At 56.8% G+C, this 18,362-nt stretch overlaps 1 protein-coding gene across 1 annotated transcript; it reads right to left on the bottom strand.

The window, feature by feature from the left end:
- Nucleotides 1-2,881: 2,881 nt before the first annotated feature.
- TRIT1 (tRNA isopentenyltransferase 1) lies at nucleotides 2,882-17,855 on the bottom strand. The gene is made up of 11 exons (XM_018081252.1): nucleotides 17,826-17,855; nucleotides 12,096-12,239; nucleotides 11,576-11,674; nucleotides 11,062-11,210; nucleotides 10,063-10,205; nucleotides 9,682-9,793; nucleotides 9,464-9,576; nucleotides 8,411-8,488; nucleotides 6,824-6,933; nucleotides 6,379-6,496; nucleotides 2,882-3,504 (listed from the first exon to the last, which is right to left on the bottom strand). The coding sequence occupies exons 1-11, from the start codon at nucleotides 17,826-17,828 to the stop codon at nucleotides 3,365-3,367; spliced, it is 1,209 nt and encodes a 402-aa protein (XP_017936741.1). The 5' UTR covers nucleotides 17,829-17,855; the 3' UTR covers nucleotides 2,882-3,364.
- Nucleotides 17,856-18,362: the final 507 nt, after the last annotated feature.

Here is an 18,362-nt window from a genome sequence, read left to right as displayed (position 1 = left end):
GATGGTCCCCAGCCCGTCCGAGGCACCGGTGCAGGACTGTCCCTGCAGTGTGGGAACTGGGGTGGGAAGAGCCAGGGCAGCGTCACCAGCCGGGACCTCCAACGGGAGTTAAGGGACAGCCGGGTGCTTTAAACCCACCAGTGAACAGGGGCACAGACACCAGCTGGTCACCGGTGCCGGGCGAGGTGGCAGCTGTGCCCCCGTGCCCCAGTGCCAGTTGGCTCCTGGCACAGAGCCCATAATGTCCCCCCACCTCCCTCACGGTGCCTCTTGCTTGTGAGGGGAGGGGATGAGGCCAAACTCGTGACATGTCCCAGCCCTGACTGTTCCCCAGCATGGCACCTGGCAGGGCAGAGCAAGTGGCACATCCCGCCCCAGCAAAGGGCAGCATTGCATGGATGAGCCATTTCCTGTGGGATGAGCAGATCAGAGCATTTTATACCCAAAATCTGGTAAGAAAAGGGAACCGAAAGGTGGAGGAGCAGAAGGAAGCACAAGTCACAGACAGATTTTGGGCTCTGAGCTCTGTGGACAGTGGCCATGAGCGAGGGCATCAGAGTTTGGCCACCCGTGTGGGCAGTGAGTCAGGGCCAAGCTCAGTGTGGTGGCCTGGCAGGGGCTGGTGGAGGCTGGAGGCAGCCAGCGATGGGGATGCAGATGGGGAGGTGCTGCTCACGTACCTCTTACTGCTGGACACAAGGATCTGTGCTGAACTGGCTGCCACGGTGCCCGCCCCGGTGCCCACGCTCCTTGGACCTGCATCTGCAGCTCTGCCTCGCACACAGCCCAGCCAGTGACCAGGGACAGGAGCCCACCCCAGTGCTGTGCCAAAATACCAGTGCCCAGGTGAGGGGGCTCCTCCGAGGACAGGCAGTGTCCTGTCAGCAAGGACACAGAGCTCCCCCAGCTCGAGCTCTCCGCTCGATGCTCAGCCAGGCCAGGGCGCTGAGGACTTTAATTGATGGCGAGCCAAGCCACGCTGGGCCTGGACTGTTTTCTAATCCCAGTGTAATTAATGACCTTATCTTTGGCCAAAGCCATTTAGATTAAGTGGCTGGTGTGATGGGCTCGGCGGCTCCGGCTGCACAGATGGAAGAGCCGCGTTTGTCTGGGGATTAGTGGAGGGCAGATGGAGTGAAGTGCCATTCCCATCCCCAAACCTCCCGGCACTGACAGCAGCCTGAAACCTGAGACCACAACAACTTTCTCAGCGAGTCCTGGCTGGGACTGGAGAGCGATTCCAAATTGTTTGTCCCTTCTGCAGGGCCCAGAGCAGGAGGAGCAGGAGATGGTGCTGGTGCCAGGAACTGTGCGACCCTGCCTGGAGACCCTCAAACAGCAGAGGTACAACAGACACCGGCTCCCTCCTTGGAGAGCAAACCATGGCAGGGATGCCTGAATAAAACCCTGTGTCCCCATTGACAGCCCCCACCTCTCCAAGGAAGCAAACTCACCTGCTGGCAGGATCAGGGTGTGCTTCCTCCTTCCACTTCCCACCCCAGTCACAGCATGGACAAGTATGACAGACCCTGTTCTCCTGGGAAGGCCTGGGAGCCCCTGCTTGGCCATGGCTCAGCACAGCCCATCCTGAGCTGGCTCCTGAAGAGAACAGGCAGACTACAGCTATTGTGGAAGAGGAATAACATGTATCTGTGGGGATAACAAAGTTCATATTAAACCGATTAAGGATATTTAATCCATTTCCAACAGTATGGACATCTGACTGCACTCAGGAGCCGGAGCAGATAATCCCACCCCTCATTCCCAGTGCGGCCCCGTTGATCCTGGCCTGGCATGGGGAGATGACTCAACATCTCTGTGCTGTCTGTCAAAAACCATGCTCAGCACACGGGCGGTGAGTGGGGCTCACATCCCGTCCATCCAGGCTGGGAGAACACGATTCCATGTCACGACCTCATGGCCTTGTGCTCCAGCCCTGGGCTGAGCCCATATCCATGGGTTGAGTCAGCACGGATGGCAAACAAGTCTGGGCTGGAGAAGAGGCTCAGCTGGTGCTGCACAGACCCAGCAACACAAATGCAGTGCCCAGCATTCCAAACCTGATGCCCAGCTCTGCCCAATGCCAAATTCCCAGCTCTTCCCCACATATTCCCTTTGGTACAAGCTCCCAAGCCACCCCACACTCCATCACACCCCCCAGAGTGTGACAGAAATAACTCAGTGCTGAGGAACACAAAAAGGAGGTTTAATCTAATCCCCACCAAAGCAGGAATCTCCAGAGCCTGCGCCGGCAGATCCACCCACGCAGCCCTTCCCCTCGCAGGATAAGCCCTGGGAGGTGGCTCTTGCCACATGGCACAAGCAGCTGAAGGAAAAACTTGCGCTCTACCAACCCAAAACCCTCCCAGGAGGAACTGTCCCGATTTCATTTGCCAGGAGAATCCCAAATGCCCTGGAAAAGGCTGTCCTGGTTTCACCAGAGCAGCACGCCAGGGAGCGCGGCGGCACAGACGGCACTCGCGTCCTCCAGGAACAATGCTGGGACACCAACTGCCTGGAACACCAGGAATTTGCTGCTCAGCAGCTCAGATTCAAATGCAGGGCTGGTTCCCACTGCCAAACCACAGTGTAAACCCCCGGGAATTCAGCCTTAACTAGGACAGACTCATCTGTTGCAAACTCGATGAGATCATTTCCAAGTTCCTGTTTAACAGGTGCCAGCTCCTTCTGCACCTGCTGTGTGCTCAGGGATCAGCCTTCCCCCACTATGCTGGGAACATCTGCTCAGCTCCCTCAGAAGCTGTGGAAAAGGTTACTGGAAGAAGGAACCAGACCTGGACCTCCTGCCCTGTGCCCAGAGCGGAGAACCTGGGCCAGGTGGAATCAGAGAGCAAGGAAACTGCACCTGTTAACAGGGAGGTGAACCCACAATAATCCTGCAACTTTATTTCCATATAAAAGAACAAAAAAAAAATATCCTCTCCACAATAAAGGCAGCAAGAGCTCCCTCAGCTCTGGAGCTGCACTCCTGGCCAAGCTGGAGGAGTGGGGGTATTTTTGTCTCTGGGATCCACACGTCCGCATGCCAGCAGCATCAGCTCAACCATTCCAAGGATAACGCTGCCTCTCTGGCAGGAATTCACACTTTGCATGGGAGGACGCTCCAGCAGCCTTGCCCCAGGGCCCAGCCCTTTCCAGGCAGGGCTGGGGAAGCTTGGGAACACGGCGGGGTGAGGCCACGTGAAGAGGATCCAATGCAGCCGACGGCCTTTGCCATCACACACCTGCCTCATCCCCAAAAAAATGACTCAGCTTGTTGGTTCAAGGCTGCCCAGGACTAAGGTGCTTCCTCGCCATGCAGGTGGATGCACAGTTGATCCTCTTTGCCAGCTGGTTTCCAGGCCTATGGCACAGGCAGGCTGCCATCCTCATCCGAGGTCTCTGTGTCCCCACTGTCCCCGGCAGTCCCTGTGGCATGGCCGGCTGCCTCCAGCTTCCTCCTCTTCTTCAGGTGGTGCAGGTGGGATTTGGATCTTGTGTGAGCTGGAGGCAAACAGGGCAGTTTAATCTGTGGAATTTGGAGGAGGAAACACTCGATCCTCCCTTCCCACCCTCCCGCACAACTCACTCCTGCAGAAAAGTGAACTCCCAAGCCCTGCCCTGGCTGTTCCTCTGGACACTTCTAGGCCAAACTATCAGGGCTCAGAGGGGGACAATGCTCCCAAACCTCCTCCTGAACACAGGGAGGACTGGAAGAAGGAATAATCTTGGTTCTGTACATGCAGAAGAGTCCATGTCATGACTCAGTTCTCCCAGCAAGTCTGCTCCCAGCCTCTCCCAAGAGGGCGGGAGAAGGGAAAGTGTTTCCAAAGAGGCGGCACTTTGCAGGTTGCAGGTGAGGTTGTGCAACTCTCAGCTCCCCGTGGAGCTCTGCCAGGATCATTTGTAGGGCTGGATGCCTGCACCACAGCACTGGGAATATCCTGTGCATCTACAGAGCAGTCAGGGATGGAGCCTGGAGCACAACTACACTTCTGCATAACCCCAGGGCAATGCCCCAGCCAGGAGTGCACTGTAGCAGGAGACAGAGGGGAACACAGGGGTAACCCCAGGGATTCAGCTTGTATGGACACAGCAGGGCAGCAGGAGCTGCATTTTGGTGTGAAATCACATCCTCAAGGACAGCAAAACCTCCTCTATCAGTGTTTTTAACTCAGGGAAGGTGCTTTGTCTGACCACCTTAGCGGGGCGGTTCTGTGTTTCCAAAGAGATCAGAGCAGCAATTAAAGCACAAACTTTTCAAGCAGGGCCTTAATTAAACAAGGGTATTTGCTCGCTGAATTAAGGCCCTCAGGTGTTTTCCAGTCATCCTTTTTCTGCCAAAGGATGAAATTACATGCAAAGCTGCTGCTTTATCACAATGCTGGAGGGTCACCCTCAGCTTGAAGTAAAGTCTCACCTCTTGCAATTTGTCACAAGCAACACCAAAGCTGCAGTGGCTGAAGAAGGGCTGATTGCTGCTGCTATCTGGGGAGTCGAGCTCTTTAAGTCCACACAAATTGTATAATTACATAAAATTTTAAAATCTTCCAGAGCCAGCAGGGTACTGGGAGCAGTTCCCAGAACTATCTGCAACTTGACTTAAGAAAACAGACCAGATTGCAGATCCACTCAGTTCCCACCACTGTTTTCACCTTCCTTTTCCATTTTGCAGCCACAAGTAACACCCAGGTTTTGGGCCATTTTTCTCCCACCATCTGGGGGATTTGAGCCCAGTTCAGCTGGATGCAGAGAACAGCAGCTGGTCTTGGTTGAGGGAGGTGCTGTCACAATCGATTGGAATCTGGGATGACATCCCTAAGGACATGTAGCTGCAGCTGTGGTGTTTGAGGAGCTCCCACTCGGTCACAGAACTTGCTGGACCTGGAGGGGTGACAGGGACCCTGAAAGCTCTGAGAGTGCTCTAGTTCTGGGGCAGGCAGAGCTCCTTCAAAGCACCTCCAAGCTGAGACTGGCTAAAATAACAACTGCACTCACAAACTGATCTCATTACAATGAGCTTCCATCTTTGCTTCCAGCACTTCCCCAGCTCAGTCGGAATAAGCAACTCCTTCAAATCTGAAGATCAACAACCTTGTGTCTGTGTGTGTTGGTTTTGGCTGGGGCAGAGTTGGTTTCCTTCAAAGTGGCCGGTCTGGGGCTGTGTTTGGGTTTGTGCTGAACGCAGGGTGGATAATTCAGGGATGTTTTGTTGTTGCTGAGCAGCTCTTGAACGGTGTCAAGGCCTTTTCTGCTCCTCAGGCCACCACGGCTGGGGGTGCACAAGGAGTTTGGAGGGGACACAGCTGGGACAGCTGACCCCAGCTGACCCCAGGGATATCCCAGACCATAAGGCTCATGCTCAGTATATAAAACTGAAAGAGGAAGGGGGGGATACAGGGAGGGATGAAGTTTGTCTTCCCAAGTCACCATTAGATGTGATGGAGCCTGACTTTACTGGGGATGGCTGAGCACCTGCCCAACCATGGGAAGCAGGGAATTAATTCCTTGTTTTGCTTTGCTTTCTCTATTAAACCGTGTTTAACTCAACCCACAAGTTTTCCTCACTTTTACCCTTCCAGTTCTCTCTCCCATCCCACTGGTGGGCAGTGGGCCAGTTGGGATCAGCTGTCCCAGACAAAACCAGCCACTGTGCAAGGCTCGGATGCAGCTGGGGTTAAACCACGACCCTGCACATCCTGCATTTGGGCAACACATGGAGATTTACCAGTTTCATTTCTGCAGCCAGTTTCTCCACTACTTTTTGTTTCTGGCTCTCAGCATGAGCCTCCCAGCACAGATAAATTCACTGACTTAATCTGATTCCAGCTGAGCTCTTTTAAAGTAAGTCTATTGAAAATAGAAAATCCCTTTCTATTACTATACTTTTTAAAAAAAAAAAAAGAACCCCATACAAATAGGATATACTGGAGCAAAAGAGAACTATTAAAACATTAAGATACTTTCATTTATACAGCAGAATTTTAGAAGAAACAGATTTGTTCTGTGCTTTTTGAGGAAGCATCCAAAGTGTTGTAAAGGACCAGCAGCCCTGACTAAACACAGTCAGATGCTACATCCAGATCCCTGGCATGACACTCCCTGTGTTTACTGGGTGCTGGGGAAGGGGGGAAGCCCGGGGAAGGGGGGAAGCCCGACAGATGGTTGCTGTGGCACAGCTCCTGCACCCCCTCTGGGCTTGCAAATGGCTGCTTTCATCCACGGGCTGTAAACAATCCTTGAAAGCCCAAGATCATGTGCCGAGGGTCATCCTGCCACACAGAGACAGCCAGGGAAGCTGCTCCATCCCTCCCTCCACATAACCACACTCGCTGTGTACCCTCCCAGGCCCCTCCTGTCCCCCTGCTGGAATCCTACCTGCCCACTCCCTGTCCCCGAGGATGAGCCTGTCACAGAGCTCACACACGCGATGGCTCCGCTTGTTCTCGGTCACATCGTGCTCCATCTTCAGGGGCTCTGCCGGGGGCTCCCGTCCCTGCAGATTAAATAATGTCTCAAATTGGCTTCTGGCATGAGGATTTGCCCCTCTGTGTTCACTTTGGTAGATGAGTTTGGGATGTGGGCTCGCCAAACCCAGACACTAAGGTCGGCAGGACAAACACTGCAGTTTTATCAAGTGGAACACTGGGCATTAGGAGAAATTTTCAGCTTAGACAACAAACTTCTACTACTGCAAGGAAAGCCCAAGGCTGGACATGTAAGCAGCCAGCCCTGCTCAAGGGAGAGACTGTGTGCCAAGTCATGGGGCCTGGAAACTGCTAAGACTGCCACTGCTCACGTGTTCACTCCAGTTATCCAGTACCTGGATGAAGCTCTCCACAATCTCCAGAGCAGGTTTCAGCACATCCTCCTCCCAACGCTGGAGATCAGACACCTCCAAGCCATACACTGGTGGCACGTTGGGCCCAGGACCTACAGAGACACGGAAAGGCAGGTCACCACCAGAACCCCCCAGCATCCCGCCCCACACCCACGGGGAGAAGAAGAGATCTGCTCTGCTCTTTCCTATCTAGCTGTTGTTCAGTATTCAGAAGCAAACAGCACCAGGTTTTCCAGAGCCAAAATTACGGGGGCATCGCCCCTGCAAGCAGCAGGAACACCCTGGAACTCAAGGAAGCCTCTCCACGGCTGGCTGCCTTCAGGAGAGCACTGCAGAACCTGAGCATGCCAACAGCTCATCACAAGAACAATCACCCCACCCCAGCCATGGCCCACAGGAGGCTGAGGAAGATGAAAAAGCTGGATCCAGGCACAAAGCCATCACACCAAGCTTACAAGAAGATGCAGACGTGGAGCCTCAGAGCCATAATTGATTGTGCAGGGGCTGGTGCTCCCAGGTCATGGCAGGAGATACTTTACCAGTGCCTCAACCTGACAAGGGACAGGTCCACAGCCACCCTGGGACTGATGCCAGGGCACGGGGCACTTGCTGCAGCCCAGCCTGGGTGAGAGAGCTGCTTTGAGAGAGTGCCAGCTCCCTGGGGCAACGTGGCTGCTCTCTGTGGCTCACCTGCCCTCCACAACTCACCTGCCCTCCACAATTCACCTGCCCACGGGCACATGGTTGTCCCTGCCCAGACAAAGCCATCAAAAGGTGCCGCCTGCCAGTCCCCAGCAGGTGCTGGTTTTATTGCTGTACCCACAAACAAGGCCCCGACAGGGCCCACCTGAAGCACACCTGCCACCAGAAAGGTGAGCTGCACCCACCCAGCACATGGCTCCAGGAGAGCTCTTGAGCCCTGTTCAAAGTCCATCTTTCTTCTGACTTGAGTTTCTCCCTGCCTTTTCTTTATTATTATTATTATTATTATTGTTTATTTTATTGTTGTTTTGCCCCTACCGAGCACCTTTCAACAAGTGCCCGGCTCCCAGCTGCTGCTGCTGGCCCTGCTCCAAGGCTGGGGCTGGGACAGGGAAGTCCTGCTGGCTCCCTGCCACCACAGAGAGCACAGCCCAGGCTAAGAGCAGCCACAGGGCTCCTGCTCCTAATCTGGAGGGCAGCTGTCAAATGGGCTTTTCTCCCTGCAGAGCCAGGAGCATGTGTGGGTGCGTGGGGACCCCCTCCCTGAGCCCCTCAGGAGCTGCTGGTGGGATAATCTGCAGGGATGCTGTGGCCATCATCATCATCCACCAGAGCCTGGCACAGGGCTTACTGTGTCCTGTTGGGATTTTATCCATCCTGATGGCACTGCTGTGGAGAGGGGATGGGGTACAGGGTAGAGTGAGGAGGAGGTGGCTTCTGAGTGTCTGGGATGAGAGGCTGTGCTCAGGGCACACATGGACACAGACTGCCCCAAAGCACCACTCTCCCCCCTCCAGCTGGAGTGGGGGATGCACTGAGGAGGGATGAGGAGAGGTGCAAGAACAGGGGTGGGAACAGAGGACTCACGTTTCAGGAAGCGGTTCCGCACCCATTTGTTCTGCCTCCGGGCGTATTTCTTGGTCACCTGCTTCAGGGCCTGGATCCCTTTGAAACAGGGGGATTAAAGAAGAGGAAAAAAACCACCCCAAAGGTCAGGGCAATGCTGCAAACTGAGCTCAAAGCAGTGAGAAGAGGCTGTTGGCTCCAGGGGGGGAATCACACAAGGCAGATGTTTGTGCTGGGTGGCACCACAAGAATTATTTCTACTGTCAGTCTGGGGGGGCTTGAGCCAGCACTGAGAAGGGTCATCACAGTAAAGAGGTCAAGCCCTGACAGATAGTGTAGGGGCAGTGGTAGCATGGAAAGGCTGGATAAGATGTCCCAAATACCCCTGAATGAACAGTGGGTGGAAAGAGCCCAAACCCTCCATTCTGAAGCTTTTAGCAGGTAGGACAATCAAGGGCTGCACTGCTCTCATAATGCCTAACTGAACGATTCTCTGCACAAATGGAGCCCAGGACTGCTTGTCCCACCCACAGTGGGCCCAGAGGATGATTTACCACTGTACCACCAGTCAATATTTCATACCAGGCTTATCATATCCCTCCTAATAGTCTCCTGAGCAGACAAAACAAGTCCCTTCTGCACCAGACTTGTTTTCAAGCCTTTTATCATTTCTGTGGTTTCTTCAGTCTCCATCTCCACACTGAATCCTCCTTGAGTTCTGCTTCAGTCCTCCTTTCTACCCCTGTTCTGCACAGCATTCACAGCCCAGCTGGGATCCCATCACCCAAGTAGACCAGCCCCAGATCCCACGTCATGCTGTGCCCTGTACATCCTGCAACGAGGCCTGGGGGAAGGGAGGGGTTGCTCTGGGTATGCTCAGAGATGCTCTCCAAGCCCTGGAAAATGAGTCCCTGCTCTCTTGAGCTGGCAGAAGTGGGAAATGCAGAGAGAAAGGTGCAGCTCAGCCCCAACAAGACCTGCCCCAAGGTCTGACCTTGGTTCAGACCATTTTGTGGTGTCATCTGGAGCTGTGTGGGGCTGAGGGACGTGGGGCACACAGGGTGCTCCTCCCACCTTTCTGCAGCAGCAGGGCACTGGTCTCAGGTGAGCAATTCCCTTCACTGACGAGGTACTCGTGGAACTCCTTGAAGCCAATGGACTGGAAGATGCCATGCTGGTAATCCTGCCTGGGGAACAAGACAAGGGGCGAGAGTCACAGCCATCCCCTTGTCCCAGCCCTTCCCAGAGGAAGCTGGGGAGTGGGAGCAGAGAGGAGCTGCCTCCTCACCCACCGGTTCTCGGCCACCTTCTGGCGGTTGTAGCGGCGGTGGAAGTCCTGCAGCTCCTCCAGCAGCCCTGCAGCCAGCATGTCATCCACCCGCTTCTCCAGACGGGCATCCAGAGCTGGGGGCAGGACAGCAGGGCACCTTCAGTCCCTGGAGCTCTGCCCTCAGGAGGCCCAGGGCTGGACAGTGTGCCAGGACGTGATTCGGCACTGCCAACCTCCCGCCCCACCCCAGCAAGGCAGGGCCCAGCAAGTGAGGGGAATGAGCTTTCTGTCACACCCACTGGTGCCAAAGGAATTGCTGCCTTCTCCAGGGAGGAGGCTGGGGCAGAAGCAGGGAGTCAGCCCAACCCTGCACCACCTTAGCCAGCCAGGAGCCCGCTCTCACCTGCCTGGTCTGCATGGAGCCACAAGATGCAGGAATGTGGGTATTTCAGGGGCCCACCTAAGGGCCCCCCACCTTCCTCCTCCTGCTGCTGGTGCAAGATTTCACTGTGGGGGATCCCTGTCTCTTCAAACACTTGGAGGCTCCTGTAAGCAGAGACAGACAGAGCTCAGAGGCTCGGTGAGAATGAGCTTTTCCCATTTCCCCAGCAGCCCCGGGGGCTCCAGCAAAGGGAACCGCAGACACTTGCTGGGATCCAACCCTCTCATGTGGGGGGAGGGCAGGTTTCATCCCTCTCCCGTGCCCGGCATCCGTGCACACCCAGGTCCTGGGGGCACCCAAGGAGCCCAGAGCACAGCCACCCACTCCTGCCTGGCACTGGGACAAGCCCTGCAGGGGACAGGGACCTGGCTCCAGCCCTGCCCTTTCCAGCCAGGCAGGGCTGCAGGGAAGGGGCCAGCGCTGCCGATGCTGCTGCAGAGCTTTACCACCAGCTCAGCCCAGCCCAGCCCAGCCAGGGAGGTGCAGGAAGCTGTGCTGGGTGCCCAACCCTCTGTCCCCTGCACCGTGCGAATGGGGTGGGTGGTGTTCTGCTCCCCCCCGGGCCAGGGCTCGGCTGGGATGGGCCCGCCAAAGCAGCAAGCCTGGTCTTGCTGCCGTGCTGTTCCCACAGAGCTCAGCTATGTTACTCAGCCAGCACAGCAGCTTGTCTTTAAATAGCTCCAGATAAACCCTGCTGCTGGGGCAGGGCAGCGGGAGCAGCCCCGGTGTGCACAGCCCAGGGGTGAGGCGCTGCCCTGGACCCCAAAGGCAGCTCAGGCAGGGGGCTGCATGGCCAGAGGTCTCAGAGCCCAGAGAGCTCCCCAACCCCGGTGCTCCAAGGTCCTGCTGCGAGGCCAGGAGCAGAGCCCAGGGTGGGAGAGCCGCCTTCCCAGGCACACGATTCCCTGGGGAAGGGGTGCTGGGCCCTGGCACCTCCTGCCCCGGGCATGCCAAGCTCACCGGGCCACTTTGCGCTTGTCGTGGGGGTGCAGCTTGGCCGCCATCTCGGGGTCCACCCGGCTCAGGCGGCGGTGCAGCTCAGCGCTGTCCAGCTGCTCCAGCTCCACCTTCCTGTCGCTGACCGGCCCAGGGGCACTGCTGGTCTTCTCCTGTGGGGCACAAAGGCAGCCCTGAATCAAACCGCTCATCCCTGTGCAAGGCCAGAGGAAGTAAAAAAGATCCTCCAGGCCCACGGGGTGAACAAGGGGTTCTCCTTGCCCCACTCTAGCAGGGGCAGCACCGAGCCTGCCTTGAACGTGGGGCTCGCAGAATAACAGAGTATTCTAAGTTGGAAGGGACCCAAGAGGATCAATAAGTCCAACTCTTAAGTGAACCCACAGTCTTGGCATGTTTAGCACCTAACCAACTCAGTTTAGCACTCAGTTTAGACAGCTCAGTTTAGCAGTCTAACCAACTGAGCTAATCTCAGGGTCTCTAACCCCTTCCCAGAGGGATTCCCAGCCCCCCACGGTACCTTGGTGTTGATAAGGACCTTCCAGAGCAGGGACTCGATGTAGTAGTTGGTTCCTCCCACAACAATCGGGATCTTGTCTCGGGCAAAGATATCTTCAATGTGCCATAGTCAGGGAGGCTAAGCACAGATGCAAGGCAGGGAGGGAGGGCTGAGGGAAGCAGCACCTTGGGGCCCACTCTCCCAGGCCCACAGGGCCAGTGAGGCTGCAGGACAGGCTTAAAGGTGTCCCTCATCTCTCTGTTACCTCTGCCAGCCACCACCAAAAACTCAGACACCCAGGGACTGCCAGGGAGGGCAATGCCCAGCTCAGCTGTTGCAGAGCAGCAGAGATCTTCCCTGGGCTGCCCTGAGCATTAGCTGGGTAAGAGAAGCCCCAACCCCCCCCACCAGCAATATCCTCTGAAAAAACAGAGTTAGTTGGGATATGAGAGCCCAAACACTGATCTCTGTGGCAGGTCTGGCCATAGAGGTGGGAAGCCCATATCTGCTTGACCAGGCAGGCTGCAGTGTGAAAGGATATCAGAGCCATGGCTTTGTCCCTGAAATCCACCACTGTGTAGTTGGAGACAAGGGGATCCACAAAGCTGATCATGTGGTGCCTGCACAGACGCTGCTCCTGAGGAGAAACCTTGTTGGTGATGATGTCCAAGCCCTTGTACACCTGGGGAAGAGAAAAGAGCCCGTCCTTCACCTCTGTGTCCCATGAAACCTGCACCAACCACTGCTCCTTCCCCCCTCTACAGCCCCTGCCTGTCCCAGTCACCCCTCAAAGCCCCTTGCTGGTCTCTGGAGCAGGCAGCACAGGCAGGGGCACGTGCCCTATTCAGGCAGGGCAGCAGGAATCTTGCCAACTCCTGCTCTTGCCAGGGCCAAACTGCATCTCTCTGGTGTTTGTTCCTGCCCATGGGAGATGAACCGTTGAGTCCAAGCACACGTGACTGCTTTCCTGGTTTGATATAACCCTGCAATTAGGGATGGAAAGGCTGATTGAACAATCAGAGAGCAGAGTCAGAGCCCAGTCAATGCCACCAGCCCAGCACAGAGCTCTGAAACAAGGGCAGCTACCTCCAAGCTGCCACCTCCTCATCTGCTGCTGTTTGCAGCTAAAAGCTCAGAGGTACCTCTCTCCAGACACCCATTTCCAGCACAGCACGGAGTCTCATGTGAGGACAAGGATCACTGCTTCCTGTAACACACAAAGATCTCTCTGGATGCAACATGGAACTCCATGGAGCCTCCTAAACACACACAAACAGTCTGAGCTCAGGCACACCTTAAAAGCCTGACATGCTGCCTGGTCTCCCTTGAGACACTTGGATACAGAGCAAGCTACACATCAGTGCAGGTCAGTGACCCCAGGAAAAAGTGGCACTGTCCTGGCCAAGGTGCCAGGAGACACTGGTGAACACAACCAGCAGCATTTGACGTGTCTTCAGTCTCAAGTTTGGGATACATAACCTGGGAGAGCACTGCTGAGACATGCTGGCCCTCAGTGAGAGCAGCACAGGGAGAAAAGCCACCCAAACCAACCCCTCAGGAACATTCCTGGCAAAGAGCCAAGACAACCTGGATCCCAGCAGATGCACCAAATCCACCCTCCAGGCTGCATAAAGCACCAGCCACAGCCCAGCCCACAGATCCAGGCGGTGCGAGGACTGGAGATGCCTCGGGCTGGAGTCCCATCCCCACAGCTCAGCAGAGCCCTTCCTGATGAGAGCAGATTCCACCCAGGAGAAGGGAGGATGGCCCCTCACCCTGCTTCCCATGGCATGCAAACACAGCCCTCCTCAGCACGGGGTGTCCTGTGCCCCGGCACTGTCCCGAGCACACCTGTCAGTGGGTGCTGCAAGGCTCTGCAGAGCTGCAGATAAACAGGGATCAGAGTGGGAACTTGCATCCCAAGGGTGCTGGCAGTGGGGCACACAAAGCCTCTCAGCCCAGCCCAGCTCTGCATGATAAAGGAGGTACTTTGGAAGGACGTGTTTTGTTCACAGCACCTTCCTGCTTAGAGAAGTCTCTCAGCTTGGGATAAACTCTGATAATGGGAAAAAGGACTGGAAATAGCTGTACTCATTTCCTCCTCCATCAACCAGAAACCACCCCAGCCAGAGAGCCAGACTTTAAGAAATAAATTTCCCCTTAATACCCTCTGAGAAGCTGCCAAGCCTCCGGCTGCAGCATGACCTCCACCCACTGCTCCCCTGGTCCCAGACAGGACAAGGTGACACAGAGGTGACCCACGGGCACCAGGCATGGAGTGGCAGCCAGGGACAATCCAAGGTTAGTGGAGCAGGGAAGCCCAATCCCTGCCTGGAGCAGTCATGTGAGCTACTGGGGTGGCTGAACCGGCACCACTCCTGTCTTGCCTAACTCTGGCACTTGCTGCTGGGAGGGCGAGGGCCGGCTCCTGCTCCCGTCCTGAAAGGCTCTCCCCGGGGCAGGGCAGAGGGAGGGCAACCAAATGCTCTTCCCTTCTGCCCTGCAGAAACCCAGCTGCCTCAGGGGATGGTGAGCAGGCAGGAGAGGCCCACAGGCAGCTCTGCCAACATGCCCCGTGGCTGCAGGCAGCCTATTGATCCCTGGGCTCAGCAGCTCCATTCAACACAGGGCTCCAGTCGGCACCAAAAGCCTTTGAATTCGGTGAGCTTTGGCTCAGTGCCTGCTCTCCCCATTTCCAGCCCTTCAGCTCCTCCAATTCCCACTGTCTGCCTGCAATCACAGTGAATACAGCGGGTTGATGTGAGGCTCGGAGTCAGGCAGGAGCTCCCAGTGCCCTGCACGGGCAGATCCAGGATACACAGTTCAGGCTGCAATCCCCAGGTTCTCCTGGAGATTAAACACCCGAGAGGCTCCTGGAGTATCTGGCAACCAGAGGAGGAATGCGGTGTCAGTGTGTGGGCTGGGAGGAAACAAAGGCAGCCTTTTACACACACCCAGCAAAGCCCAGAGAAGGTTTCCACCAGCTGGCTGTCGGCAGGGCCTCGCACCGAGACGTCCTCCTGACACTCATTTCTATTTTCAGCCAGTGGCTCAGATAAGCCTTTGTTGCTTTCTAAGGCCCCAAAACAGATTAGCAGCAGCCTGGAGCAGCCGGCCTCCGAGACACGGAACACAAGCCAGGACTAAAGATGCTTAGCCTTGACGGCGTCCTCCCACCTCTGCGCTGAGCCCCCGCACAGGCGGCCCCGCGGCTCCGGGCTGGAAGGGCAGCGCCGTCCCCTTGGGGACACTGAGGCAGGAGACACAAACACCAGAGATCCCCAGGACGTGGTGCCTCGAGGATCCGCAGCCCGGGAAGGGCAGGTTCTCCCAAAGCCTGGCTCTGCCACCAGTTTCACCCACAATCCCAAACTCTGCCCCTCTGTCACCATCGGCGCTCGCGGGGGAAAGGTACCCCCTGGTACTTCTATACCACAGAATACAAGGTGATATGACTGGCCCCAGACACACTCAAACCACCTACAGCCAGGAAAAGCATCAACATTTCACGGGGACCAAGGGATCTCCCAGCTGGAGACGGGCATGGAGGACCCAAACCAAGCAAAGGTGCAAGGAGAAAACAATTCACTCCCCACTCTGACCCCTGCCAGGAGAGTGATGTCAGCAAAGGCTCTTAAAACGTCATGACTTGAAACACTAACTAATAAATGTACCCAGTGTACTAGAGCAATCTCTGGAGAAGGACTGCATCACCACTTCCAAGGGTGAAATCCAGAAGGGACAGTGGGATTGTAAGCAATTGGGATTGCTGCATGTTCATTACTCTGCCAGGAATGAAGAAATAGGACTGGCTTCACCCTGCCTGGCTTTCCAAGGAATTACTTACTCATCAACAAAACTCAGTGGGATGACAAACAGCAACAGAAAGGACAAAAAGAAAGATTAAGAGGCCAGCAGATTAACCAGAGCTCCTGAGCTGCAAGCAGGCAGCAGCGAAGTCTGTAATTTGACCACAGCAACTCACAGCCATGACGAAAACACCCTGGAGATAGATGGAGTGGTGCCTGTGTGTGGAACAGGTGGGCTGGGGGCTCCCTGGCCCCTTCCCGAGCCTGGCTCCAGCTCCAGCAGCTGCCCAAAACACTGCCAGCATTTGTCAGAGCTCCACGGAGCCCAGGGATGAATGGACAGCGGGGGCTGAGGGCGACACGGTCGCTGGCAGCTGTCAGTCCAGAATGAGCAATGGGGTTTTTAAAACCCGGCAACTCTTCCACAGGGACACCAGAGCCAGCTCTGCGTGGCAGAGGGAGGGATACGCCACGGGGGGAGACAATATTCCACGGGAACAAAGCCAGCAAGAAAGCAGCCCCGGCTGGGGGGGCACGGGGGGTCAGTGGAGCGTGGTGGGGGAGGCGCAGCCCCTCGGGGCCGGGCCTTGGGGCTGCCGGGCTCCCCCTCCTCGCCGCCCCTCGGGGCCGCGCCGGCAGCACGGTGCATTACAGGATAAAACAGCGGAGCTGCTCGGCTCTGGCTCCACAGTCACGCTAGAATGAGATTAAAAGGAAAGGAGGACAAGAGCCACCGGAGCCCGGATGCCATTGGGCGCCTGCAGCAGAGTCCTCCCAGCGCCCGCATTCCCACAGTGGGACCTGAAACAACCAGAGCACAAAATACACGCTCCAAAACATCCACCAGCGTGCGGCGGGAATTCGCAGCGTGCCAGGCGGCCCCAACCACGTCTGCAGAGCTTGGGGTGCAGCAGCAGCAGCCTTGTGTTCACAGGATCATTCAAGCCAACAGCCACTTCCCTGCTATTAAAGCTGGACAAAGCTTCCTCGTGCTTTGCACAAATGTTTTGCCCCTGCGGGATTTTGTCACTTCAGCTCAGACCTCAAACGCTTCTTCCCCAAGAGTTTAAGGAAAACATTCCATGAAATTACTTTCTGATTGCTTGCTCCAAAATCAGGAGAGGGAGTTTTTAAGTTTAGCTCTCTAGGACACAAACAGTGACCAGCAGTGGCAGGCTGGGGCAGGAAACCAGGAGGTGGGCACAGCACAGCAGGCGTGTGTCCCTGAGCAGCACAAAGGGTGGTGTTGGCAGAAAACACCTTTTTAGAAAGCATAATAAATACATCAAACGTTAAACTTGGTGGAAAGTTCAGGCACTACAGGAAGAAGACCATGAAAGTGTGGATTAGGAAAACATTTTGTTAAACAATAACAAAATTGTTATTCTTGTGGTGGCCGAAATGTACATTGTGACAAAGATCCTGCAGCTGAACACCATTAGGACCAAAAAATGAGGTATGGCTCCTCAGCGTTGACTGAACCCAAGTAAACAACTGATATATTTATTCCATGCTGCTGTTTGCAATAAGAGACAACACCACTTGTCACTGGCAAGTAGCAAATATAATTTTTAATACCCTTTCCCATATCTCTTGGTGTCTCTTTGCTAGTGAGGAGGATATCACCCTGGGTGTCACTCATTACTAAGTAACTCCAGCTGCTGCCTCCCTCAGTTAACCCCTTACACCTCCACATAGCTTTGGGTGGGCTAAAATTAAAACAGCTTTGTTTTGGTTTCCTTTCAAAAGGATTTTATTTGGGATGGGGGGGCTGTATACTCCCAGCCCTGCAGTTTTGGTTGTGCTGCCATGTTCAGAGCCCACAAACCCACAGGGCACTGTCCTCTGGCTGCAGGAGAGGAGATGGTGACACTGCTCACACAGAACAAACAACTACCCACCGGGACAGGGGCACCAGGGCTGGGACAGGGACATCAGGACAGGGGCACTGGGACTGGGACAGTGGGACTGGGAGAGGGGCATCAGGACAGGGACACCAGGACACTGGGCTGGGACAGGAGCACCGGGACAAGGCTACCAGGGCTGGGACAGGACACGGGCACCATGTCCGGACAGGGGCACTGTGGCCTGGACAGGGTCACCAGAACAGGGTCATCAGAACAGGGTCACCGGGACCTGGAGAGGGTCACCAGGGCAGGGGCACCGGGACAGGGTCACTGGGGCTGGGACAGGGGCACCGGGACGGGGCACCGGGAGCGCTCCCAGCGAGCAGGATCCGCTCCCCGTGCTCTCCCCGGCAGGCACCCCGACACAGGGCCCGGGGGCTCCGCGGGGGGGCACCGAGCGCAGCCACCCGGGGCTGAGCCCCTCCGAGCCCCGCCCGGGCCCTGCCGCCCCCTCAGGGCCCAGCCCGGGGCCTCCCGGCGGTGCAGCCCAGGCCGCCTCCCCAGCGGGCCCGCGGGCCCGGCCCGGGGCCCGGGCCCGCTCCCGGCCGTACCTTGCATGGAGTCGGCGCTGCGATCTCCCCGCGAGGCGCAAGCCCGAGCTGCCAGCGCCAGCGCGTACTTCCCGTGCCGGTGGCTCCGCAGGATCACCACGAGCGGCCGCGGCGGCCGCGGGGCCCGGCCCAGGCACAGCGCGGGCCGCCGCCGCCATGGGCCCGGCCGGCCACGGCGGGGCGGGACGGGGGCGGGACGGGGCGGGCGGCGCCCGCGGGGTTAGGGTCCGGGCCTTTTGGCCCCGAGCACCGTGTGCCCTGCCCGCCGGCGTTTCGGAGCCAAGAGCGGTCGCTCCCGGTGCCCCCGGGGCCCTCCACGTGTCCCAAGCCCGCCCCCCGTGACCCCGGGCCCTCGCACGTGTCCGGCCTCCCCAGTGCCCCAGCTGTCCTTCCCCGTGTCCCCTGCGGTCTCGCCCCGCGGGTCCTCAGACCCAGCCGCGGTTCTTCCCCGTGTCCCCCGGTCTCTCCCCGTACCCCTGGGTCCCTCCCTCCCCGAGTCCCGGGTCCCCAGAGCCAGCCCGGTTCCCCTTCCCGCATTCCG

This window comes from Manacus vitellinus, unplaced genomic scaffold (genome assembly GCF_001715985.3).
Source record: "Manacus vitellinus isolate BGI_N305 unplaced genomic scaffold, ASM171598v3 scaffold_52_pilon, whole genome shotgun sequence".
NCBI lineage: Eukaryota > Metazoa > Chordata > Aves > Passeriformes > Pipridae > Manacus > Manacus vitellinus.
This window is presented reverse-complemented; position numbering and strand designations above follow the sequence as displayed.

What these genes read in the sequence shown, in the direction of transcription:
- TRIT1 (XM_018081252.1), bottom strand. An exon ending in GACAAGCGCAAAGTGGCCCG is followed by an intron (nt 10,206 to 11,061) that starts GTGAGCTTGGCA and finishes CTCTGCTTACAG; the next exon opens with GAGCCTCCAAGTGTTTGAAG. An exon ending in TGCCCTGCTGCTGCAGAAAG is followed by an intron (nt 8,489 to 9,463) that starts GTGGGAGGAGCA and finishes CCTGTTTCAAAG; the next exon opens with GGATCCAGGCCCTGAAGCAG.